The sequence below is a fragment of the Poromitra crassiceps genome (assembly GCF_964638095.1).
Source record: "Poromitra crassiceps genome assembly, chromosome: 8".
Classification (NCBI taxonomy): Eukaryota; Metazoa; Chordata; class Actinopteri; order Beryciformes; family Melamphaidae; genus Poromitra; species Poromitra crassiceps.
Window position 1 is genome coordinate 28,225,198 of NC_139629.1, and position 11,445 is coordinate 28,236,642.

General features: G+C 41.0%; 1 protein-coding gene across 1 annotated transcript in view; it reads right to left on the reverse strand.

The window, feature by feature from the left end:
• Positions 1–2,924: 2,924 nt before the first annotated feature.
• Positions 2,925–11,445, reverse strand: part of LOC310780619 (WD repeat-containing protein 5-like) — a gene marked incomplete at its 5' end in the record, with an annotated part of 11,041 nt that continues 2,520 nt past the window's right edge. The window contains 8 exons of the mRNA XM_083641146.1: positions 2,925–4,008; positions 5,960–6,047; positions 6,273–6,347; positions 7,450–7,483; positions 7,880–7,955; positions 9,829–9,875; positions 10,216–10,271; positions 10,374–10,456. Coding sequence (XP_083497272.1) covers positions 3,908–4,008; positions 5,960–6,047; positions 6,273–6,347; positions 7,450–7,483; positions 7,880–7,955; positions 9,829–9,875; positions 10,216–10,271; positions 10,374–10,456 — 560 coding nt within the window. The 3' untranslated portion in view covers positions 2,925–3,907. The remainder of the gene's footprint in view (positions 4,009–5,959; positions 6,048–6,272; positions 6,348–7,449; positions 7,484–7,879; positions 7,956–9,828; positions 9,876–10,215; positions 10,272–10,373; positions 10,457–11,445) is intronic.

An 11,445-nucleotide genomic window follows, 5' to 3' on the forward strand; every position in this document is an offset into this window, starting at 1 on the left:
GTGTGGCTTGAACTGGTCTGCTATTATAACGTTTAAAGGACAAAACCAGTATTTTTGAGATGTGGGTCCGCTCCTTGATGGGAGTAAATACCTTAGACAGTTATTCAGTATTTTGTCCAATTATTCAGATATTTGAGTCATTTTTTGATTCATTTTCGCCTGATGGATTATACGTTTATTTTTTTAAATGCAACTGGAATAGTAAGTGTCAAATAGCTGTTCTCCCTCTTTTTCGAGAGTGTATTTTGGAACAGTGGAGACGTTTCAAAAAGAAAAAAATTGAATCTAATGTGATCTTTGTGGGTGTTTTTGATGCACAGCCAGTGATTAAAATAAATGCCAATTAAAATCTGAGGTATTAACTCCTACCAAGGCAACAATGGGGACTGTTTCACAGACATGCATTGACTTCACTGGAGATCTCCATTTCACTGGAGATCTCATTGGGAAAAACAAAGTAAGACTATGTGGATCCATGTCTGTGACACTGATCCTCAGATGTTTTCTTCTCTTTGGAAGAAGAAGCGAGGACCAGGTTTGGGCGACTGTGTTGAGAGGGTCAGATGGACTTCAGGCAGGATTACAACCTTTACTTTGAGACAAGAGGAGTTTGGACCAGAGAGAGTGAGAGATACGGCGGCTATGGAAGAGCTGTGACTTCCCCCTAGTGGAAGAGATGCAGCACTGCAACATTACTTGAATTTTATACAAGTATTTAATCAGACAAAAGATGGCACTTTTTCACAGCGTTATCATCAATGTTGATATTCCCTTTGGTGAGACAAAACCTCGGTGTTTGTGCTTGTTGAGACTGAAAAAGTAGCAATAACCTCAGTACGATTCTAATGGCTTGTTCTTTGTACAACTCGTTGATTTCAGTGAGGTGGCCTGTGTGATTATGAACTATCCAGGTGACAGTATTGACTGCCAGCGTGAGCTCAGTTTACAGTATTTATATTCTGGAAAAATGATACTTGTCTGTCTGTAAAATGAATAAGGAAAAAAAAAAGAAATTTGAATTTGCTCATAAATGTTTTCAACCTAAGCACTATGGCAGAGGGAAGTTTTATTCTTGCCAGATTTTACTGACAAATTGTTTTCTATAAGAGACCAGATTAGGCTAGATTTAGTGATTTTGTTTTAGAAGAATGTTGCAGATTTCATGCATGGCCCACTTTGGTCTCAAAATGAAGAGAAACACATATTCCCATACTGGTATTTATCGTTTGTTTCCCCAATAGGGTGACACAACTTTTCAAATGAATATCCTCCTGTCCTCTTAAAGGGACACTCCACTGAAAGCAATGCTGATTGGTTTAGCACATAATCGCACACATATATCTAACTCTCAATAACTGTCACACTAAAAGAATGCCCGCAAAACTGTTTGCAGTTTACGGATGTGTGAGATTATGTGCTAAATAAATCAGCGTTGTTTCTCAGTGGACTGTCCCTTGAAGAGATATCTCCTCTTGAGCTGATAGTTTACTGTGTGACCCCAGGTATCTTAAGCCATAAGTGGATGTTGTGCAAGCTCACTCTCCTGCAGGAATGGACAGAGAAGGGTCTTCTTGACTAGATAATGAAAGTATCACCTAGGTAGAATGATTACCTACATACATGCTTTATAACATAAAGCTATATTTTGTTTATATGTATATGTGTATATATTTATAAATATATATCTATAAATCTGTTCCTTGAGTATTTCCAGTCAATATCGCAAGAGGGAGACAAGTCTTTCAGACCAAACTGTACCGCGCCAGGTGAGAAGCCTTGGTGTCACTCAACTCAGAGTTTTATGCTGTTTTTCAAAAAAATATCGTCAAGAGGATTTTTGCATTTGACCTTGACTTTATACAAGCTCAATCTCAATCAACCAGCAGAATAGCTTTTTTAGCAGCTCTAAACTCAAAAGAACCAGCTCTCAGCAGTTTATGGGACCTCCAAAAGTAGCAAAAACAAAAGATAAAAAAGGTTAACAGACTTTAAGCCCTCCAAAATGTGTGTTGCTTGGCTATTGTATGTTCAAAAATGTAATCAGGAAAAGCTGAGCTTGTGACACAATCGCCGCTTTCTTTGTTGCATAGAGACAGTAAAAATGTTCAAGAAAACAATGGAAAAAGATCTATTTTTGTACAAAGGTAATTTTATCCCTTGCTTATGTACTCTGTTCCCCCCCCCCCCCCCCTTTCTTCTGTGGGCTGTTGTATACATTGTGGAAATGTTCATTTGAAAAAGGCAACAAAAAATATTTTTCAGATTGAAAAGGTAGGCTGAGACGAGCGGTCGGCACTCGTGCCACATTTACTTTGCCCTTTTCAACCTGTCGCTAGCAGATGGGAATGTCCTCTTTCATTCTATTTTGTCTATTTTTAAGGAGATGGAATTTTGTCATCTGTTCTTTGTGGGTTGTTCTCTGATGTTCTATCTTTCATGGACAGAAAAAAAGGTTATTAAAAAAAACTTAAAGTGAACTCGATTGCTGCCGTGTAATTCTCTAGAATGTGAAAGGTGCATGCAAAGGGGTGAAATCATGTCAACACTTTTCCACATGTATTCTGTGCAGGGCTGCATCTAACGGTTGTTTTCTTATCGATTTATCTGTCAATTATTTTCTCGACTAATCGATTAAATGTTTGGTCTGTAAAATGTCACCAAATGGTGAAAAATGTCAATCACTTTTCCCCCAAAGCCCCAGATGACATCCCGAAATGTCTTTTGTCCTCCTGACCAACAGTCCACAACCCAAAGACAGTTTACGGTCATAGAACTGTCACACTTAATGTTTAATCAATTATAAAAGTTGCCAATTTACTTTCTACCCATCAACTGATTAATCAACGATGCAGCGCTATTTCTGTCAGTTGTGATCTCTCCAAGCAGTTCAGCAACTATCAAAATCATTCATTTATGACAATATAGAACTTATAAAAGTGTTTATTATCAAGTCACAGGTTATAGCTGTCAAATGAAAAAGTATATCCCACAAAATCCAGGTCAACTAAATGTTGGGAAAAAAAATGAAGACTAGGCTAAAGTACAAATCACAATACATGTCAATGTAATCATGTACAAAATCTACAACAAATAACGGCCTTTGGTCACATTTGGTACATTGTAGGCTGTTGTTTTAACAGAACTATTACAACAGGGTTAGGAGCAACTTGAGAACAGAAAGGGTCTCGGAATTCATATATTCCAGTAAGATAACTCAGTTCATAACCATTATTAACATCATTTTATTCCGCTTCTCAGTAATACTGATACAACTGGAATACATATTAAAAGATAATATAACAAGAACATATTTTCAACTACCCTTTGTTTATCAAACGTGATGTTGTACCCCCTTAAAGTAATTGTACTTCCACATACTGCACAGATACAATGGCAAAATTAAGGTCAAACCAAATCAATCACACAAGACCAAATAAAAGGAGCTGGTACAGAGCCATGACATCAGAAGGAGCTGGTACAGAGCCATGACATCAGGATGACATCAGGATGACGTCATGACATCAGGAATAATGCAGACTCACAAAACAGTGGAGCACCGAGACACTGGGATAGAGTATAAACACTGCTGGAAAACGTGACGAAAAGGCGTCCATTTGAATAACTGCACTTGAAATGAGACTCTGGCACATATTGAAAGAAAGGTGGAGATGATCAAGTACTTCACATGCGACGAGGGGCATAAGCCCAATGCAGAACCGACTGCGTTTTGAGGGTGAGGCTGATGGCGAAGGTCTCAACTCATTTGGTTCTCCTTGCTGAGGTTCATTACCTAAAAGTCTTCTGTTTCCAGCAGGTGTTACAAAAAAGGTCCTCTTTTCTGACAACAAAAATGTAGAAAAATGGAATATAAAACAAGGCAAGAGCAGCCCCGGGAGATCCCAAGACCTTAGCAGTCGCTTCTCCACAGTTTGATGGTTTTGTCGTTTTCTAATGCTGCAGATGCAATGATGTTCTCTGTTGGGTGGCAGGCGGTGGAGATGACTACATCTGAAAAGAACAGAGGAGAAAGGACAATGAAACTAAGGCATTGATGCATACTGGCTAGGGATGTTCATCAATTATCGAAAATCGATAATTGATCGTTAAGGAATTGAATCGATCATGTGGAATTTGGATCGATTATTGTTATTATTAATATTATTATTTTTTGCGGACTAGGTTTGGGTGGAATTCGTTCCTCCTCGCCCCACTCCATTGCACAGCCGACTAACGTGAGGTGGAGCTTCATATAGTCTCTAGTTTTCTGGCTGGGCACGGGCCTTTGTGCCAACAAAACTGTTTTAAACATGGGGAATTCACACCGGCATGCCGGGGACACAAACAAACACACCCAGCGGTCTGTGGACCTCAGTGAGGCTCCGGCCTGTTGATTTGACTCGTGCTGTCAGCTAAGCTGGAAGACGCCGATTGCCTTACATCATGTAACCTGACATGTAACATGTTTGTTTACCTGGCCACAGCGCTAGTGTCTGATATTCTTACTACACAGCCGCAACGCCATTATAGCTGGCCGAGAACGCGCAATGTTATTACCAGACCAGAGTAAAATATATATATATATATATATATATATATTATTATTATTATTATTATTATTACGCTATCGATAATCGATAATTGATCGTTAATTTTTCCCGATTTTCGATTATGGACATTTTTCAAAATGAACATCCCTAATACTGGCATAATCAAACAATCAGGCTTTGTGTCCATTTTAACTCAAGCCATGTACTGTGTGTTAAATATTCAAGATGCATAGTGAAGCATCATGCAAACTTTAGAATCATTATATAGAGAAATTATTTCTTTACATACAGAAATAAGTATCTATCTTAACACACAATTTAATTTTGCATTTAGTCGTAAAACCATAGTTTTCCAAAAGCAAGTGAAAAAATATTCCACTGGGTTTCGAAATATTATCTCTACGACCTTCATACCCCTAGCTATGCTCTCTTTTCCCTAACCCCAACCCTTTCCCTAACCCTAACCCTAACCCCAACCCTTTCCCTAACCCTAACCATTGATGTTGTTCAGTGTAACTGAAAACATACTACGGTGACAAGTATGACGTACCACTTGAACTAGTGACCTTCCACGACTTCGATTAACATTTAGGCTACCTTCAACTTAGAACGAGTGCCTAAATACAGATAATGTCTGTGATACTCCAGCTAACTTTTTGGGCAACACAGATTTTTTTAAATATAACTCAAACAACTGTTCCAGTCTAATTGAAGCCACAACATTTCAGACTGGAAGTTAGTGTTGTTATGATCCCTGGCAATAGAGAGGTCCAGGAACGAGTCCGGAAATCATCGATGCTAACAGCCCTGGTTCTTCACAGTTTTCGCCTATGGGAGTTTTGAATGGGTTTTTGGCGCGATGCTTCTAATAATCTCTCTGGGCAACGCTGGCTTAATCAAACGCGAACCAGTGTTTAGTAACATCATCTTCACACATGAAGACCACTTTTATGAGTTTTGAAGCTTTTATGTGCCGTTAAAAGGGTGGCTAGCTAGCAAACGGCTAAATGAGACTACAATGTCGACGCGGATATTATACGTCATCACGAGTGAACGCGGAAATTCTTTCTCTCGCGCCTTCGCGTGGACGCCTATTGCGACACTGTCGTGTAGTTCTGGATTAGCTTAGCACAAGCTTTTTACTTCTAGGGCTCGCATTTACGCTACAAAACTCATGAAAGTGGTCCTCATGTGTGAAGATTATCCCGCTGAACCTTGGTTCGCGTTTGATTAAACTTGCGTTGCCCACAGACCTTATTTGAAGCATCGCGCCGAAAACCCATTCAAAAATCCCATAGACAGAAACAGTGAAGAACCAGGAAGTTCGGGACTTCCGCATTCAGCCTACAAAAATACGTCATCCCTGGAGCTCTCTATATGTGCAGCATCAGTGTAACGCATCTCTCCTGTACCTGTATGGCCCTGGAGCTTCTGGACAATCTCCTTGGTCTGCAGGTTCCAGATATAAACCATGTTGTCTTCTGAGCCAGACACAATCCACTGGAAGACAGTAGGCTGCTGTTATTATCTTTGGGTTTGGGTGAAATTAGTTGCACACATACTGTGCAAGTGAGACCAAGAAGTGCCATGGGGTAGAAATGCCATGGGGTTTATAAAAATGTCTTGGATCTCCAAAGAATTAGAAATAAGACATTAGATATCCTGTGTGTGTTACATCAAACATCAGCTGTTAACACTCATGCATACCGCGACGAGGCTCCTTACCTTTCCACCTGTGACAGAGAAATTTGCGAATATGCAGTACTTCTCGTTTTTATGGCCGCTGTACGTTTTCAAGCACTGAAATGGAAAATGAACAGTGAAAAGTTGAGATGGCTATATTGCACCAAATGAACAATGTCACCTTAGCAAGTAATTTTAATAATGTTTTCTCTATTCTTCCCCCCCGTCTTTTAAGGAAATGACAAGAAAAATCTGTTCGCATGATGAGATAATTTCACTTAATGTTACACAACTTAGGCCGAATACAAACAATATGCAAGGCAAACATTTGTGTGCTTCCGAAAATATAATTTAAATAAAATATAAAACTAGAACGACCGCAACGCGGACTTATGCCTCCGCCATTAGTTCATTCTTGAGTCCAAATCGCCATTTGAGGCAAATTGGAAGAAATTCCGTCAAGGCGCTCCTGTGATGTTGCGTTACAGAGCTTGGAAATTGGGTGTGTGAGAGGTCACAGTGACCTTGAACTTTGACCACCAAAATCTAGTCAGTTCATCCTTGAGTCCAAGTCGATGTTTGAGACAAGTTTGATTAAATTGGGTCAAGGCATTCCTGAGATATCGCGTTAACAAGCTTGAAAATGGCGTTCGAGAGCTCACCTTGACCTTTGACCTTTGACCTTTGACCACCAAAATCTAATCAGATCATCCTTGAGTGTAAGGCGATGTTTGAGGCAAATTTGATGAAATTCCGTCAAGGCATTCTTGAGATATCGCGTTAACAAGCTGGAAAATGGCATTTGAGGTCACAGTGACCTTGACCTTTGACCTTTGACCACCAAAATCTAATCAGTTCATCCTCGAGTCCAAGTCAATGTTTGAGACAAGTTTGATTAAATTCCGTCAAGGCATTCCTGAGATATCGCGTTAACAAGCTTGAAAATGGCGTTCGAGAGGTCACAGTGACCTTGACCTTTGACCTTTGACCACCAAAATCTAATCAGATCATCCTTGAGTCTAAGTCGATGTTTGAGGCAAATTTGATTCAATTCCGTCCAGGCGTTCCTCAGATATCGCGTTAAACATCGTACGGACGGACGGACGGACGTACGGACGGACAACCCGGATCCATAATGCCTTCGGCCTGGCTATCGCCGGCGGAGGCATAAAAATAAATAAGAATACATAGAATTTACACGATTGTCAAACATGCTTACTTTTCCTTTGCTGTAGTCCCAAAGCTTCAGTGTGCTGGGAAATAAAAGTAAACAATTACATGCCTGCAAATGAAAACATCAAACCAACAAAAAATAAAGTAATCATGACAGTTTTCATTCATATACAACTGCTGCTGGTGAAACCATCTATAACAAGAAGCTGATGCACAGCATCATGACCAGTGGTGTAGTGCTGCCTAGAGAAGTGGGTGTGCTCTTAGCTATTAGTTTTCTGCTAAAGCTAATATTTAGTTACAGCTGATCAAACAATAGCTAGCTACATATTCCTCCACTCTCCTTGCCCTGCGCATCGGAGGGGATTTAGAAGTGGCTACGCTCAATGCAGACTGAAATATAAGAACCCTGCACTAGACCACTGATAATGACTAAGATTTGAAGATGAGAAGTGATGAGTTCAGGCAATACTCACTTATCCAGTGTAGCAGCAAGGATATATTTGCCATTAGGAGAAAACTTCACAAACGACACAGGCGGGTTATCATCATCTGTCATAAACACAAAACGATAGTGAGGAAATTAACACGTGGCTAGAGGCGACTACTGTCGTAACCAATTACCTGGTACAGTGGCTGCATACACTGTCTCCAGAAAATATTTGAACCCATTGACTTTTATTCCTGTATTTCATGTTGTTACAGCCTGAATTCTAAATTTATTTAATTTGGATTTTTTCCCCCTCACTGGTCTACATAGAACAAAACGTTGCAGGTTACAGGGAAATTTGAATGACAGTAAAGTGTTTGGAATTGCAGGCTGCAGGGGAGTTTGAATGATGGACATCTGTTCATAATTAGATCACATTTACAGGGACTTTCCTGCACAGACCCAACAGACTTTTCATATCTTTGCTGGCGTTTGGCAGAAACAAAGTACACAGGAAAATGGGGGAGGATGGTTTGCAGGTTACTCTTTCCTTTCATTTCAAATCATAAGAAGTAAATCATACACGAATGGTAATGAAACGTCAAACTCATTGGCCTGTGGCAGACTCCATCATTAGATCCCTGACGAGGGCTACTTACTTTACCCAAACATTGTGTCGTTTCTTACATTCTTGTAAGTGAAGAATGTGGGAGTCTACTCATCTTCACCTAGACCTTCATTAGGGAAATGGAAACACTATGGAAGTTCCCAGACCCTTCCTGGAGCTGATCATCCAACCAAACTAAGCAACTGGGCCAGGAGGTGTGAGGACAGGACCGGTCTGACAGAACTACTTCCTTGGCTGCAAAGCACTTCACAAAAGCGGGCTTGATGACAGAGTGGCCAGAAGGTAATTGGTGGGAAATCACCAGATGCCCCACGATACGATATTATCACGATACTTAAGCCACGATACGATTATTGCGATATATTGAGTATTGTGATATATTGTGATTTATTACCTTTTTTTCAACTGCAAATGATGTCGCCAAAGGGAAAAAACGTTGTCAACATCGGTTTTATCTAATGAGATAAAGTTTCCAGTCTGTTCATCTCATTTCAATCGTTTTTATTGCAGCAACATGGGATTGTCAAGCTGACAGACTGTCATAAAAGCCTGTCATGAATGTTGCATGCACTTGACATTTTGTATAATAAAATATCACGATACTATGCAGTATCGATTCCCTACTAAAAAAATACAAATAACATGACACTATTATTGGAGTTTGCAAAATGCCATGTGAAAGACTATTCTGATGAGACAAGTGCAAAGTGCTATACAGACAGTCCATTAGCATGTAGCAGCATGGCTAAAGTAAAGAGCGCTGGTGGCAGCATCATTCTGTGTGTCTTTCAGAGGCAGGGATTGGGAGACTTTTAAGGACAGAGGGAAAATAATCGATAAATGAATAAAGCCAAATGAGACTGGTGTGAGGATTGATGTTCCAACAGGACAAAGCCCCCAAATCAATACTGGAGTGATTTCAGAACAAGAATGTGAAAAGTCCTTGAGTGATTAGGCCAAAGCCTCCACTTGTATCCCATTGGAAATCTGTGGAAGGACTTGAAGATAGCGGTCCAGACTCTCAGCAGCCAATCTGACAAAGCTTAAGCAGATATGCAAAGAACGTTGGAAGGAAAAATAGCAAGATCCTCATGTGAACTGCCAAGCTGAAGCAGACCTATCCAAGTATTGACTCAAGAGGGTTGAATACATATTTAAATGTGATTTCTGTATGTCATTTCCAATACATTTCAAAATAAAATGTTTTCATTTTGTTGTTCTGAGCTTTTTGTTTTGCACTGCTATAACAACAACTACAACAACAATAATAATAATGATGATGGTCCATTTAGTCTGCTTTGAATTCAGGCTGCACAAACTACAGAACAAGTCAAGGGGTTTGATTATTTTGTGAAGGCGGAGCTTACCTATGAGTGTTTTTAAGCACTGCCCTGACGCTGTGTCCCAGATTCGGCTGTGAATGTAAAAAAGAACAAGAAAAAATAAGAAGTCTTTCTGTCTTGTCTTTCTGTCTGTCTGTCTGTAGGATATCTCAAAACATTATGAACAGATTTGCATGCCATGACACTTTGTGGGAAAGCAAGTCATGAGCCAACTTAGAACAGATTAACTTTGCACGCCCACTGGCCAAAAGGGGGCATGGCAATGGGTGTGGCCAATCACAAAAAGCTGCTGATACTGATGGCGTATACTTACACAGCTTAATATTTCAAAATGAATCAAACTCAGTGTGTTAAACTGTGTTGAACTGCTGTCAAGTTGATATATGATTATATATTGAATATTTTCCTCACCAGAGGCCGTCGTAGCTACTGGACACGATCAGGGAGCCGTCTCGGTTGAAATGAACCTGAAGTGGAAGAAAAGTCATCACACTGACTGGTAGCGTGTCCTAGTGAGATGGTCCAACAGAAATCATCATCGAATGTTTGTGAAAAGAGAAAAGACTTACAGCGGACACGGGGTCAGAGTGGGCTGGCAATGTTTTCAAACATTTACCCGTCTTGACATCCCATATCCGTACACTCTCATCAACTAGAAGCACAAAACAAACGTTTTGATTTATTTTCTAACAGTTTCTCTCCCATTTTCTCTCCAATTGCAATTGGCCAATTCCACCCGGTAGTTGCTCCAGCCCCCTCTGCCGATCTGAGTTGTAGACTAGCACATGCTTCCTCCAATACATGTGCAGTCGCCAGCTGCTTCCTTTCACCTGACAGTGAGGAGTTTCACTGGCAGGACGTTAACGTGTGGGAGGATCACTCTACTCCCCCCAGTCGCCCCGACCGACCAGAGGAGGCGCTAGTGCAGTGACCAGGACACATACCCCACCGGCTTTCCACCCGCAGACACGGCCAATTGTGTCTGTAGGTACGTCTGACCAAGCCGGAAGTACGCTGCCGGGTCTCCGCGGTGTAGGAGAGTGCTTTGACCTCCGCTGTGTAGGAGAGTGCTTTGACCTCCGCGGTGTAGGAGAGTGCTTTGACCTCCGCGGTGTAGGAGAGTGCTTTGACCTCCGCGGTGTAGGAGAGTGCTTTGACCTCTACACTACCCAGACCCCCCCCATTAAATCTACTTTTTCAAAATGGAAACCCCACATGTGGACATTATAGAATAGTCCTTAACAATGGGACTGACATCTAAAGCTGGAAACATGCTACCGTACGTCAGCCTCTCGACTTGAAACCTTGCCGCGGGCAGCTAAACCTAGGCCTAAAAAAAATAAAGTTCGGTTCCGGTTGCGACCGACCCTTCCCCCCCCCTGTCCAATTTACGTGCGACACCAATTTATTTTATGAGCATGTGATTTGACGGTGGCGCTATGGCTGGCTCAACAACTACAGGATTTTAGTGTGAGCTGTTTGCAGATCCAATCTTAAGCCCTCCCGATCTGCTCACAGCCCTCATCGGGGCCGTCCCGATCATATCAAACATGTTTGATATTTAGGACTGAAAATCTGCGCGCAATACATCATTCTGCTGCTGCACAAGACTCCCGTCATTATCGTTAATTTGACGCGGCT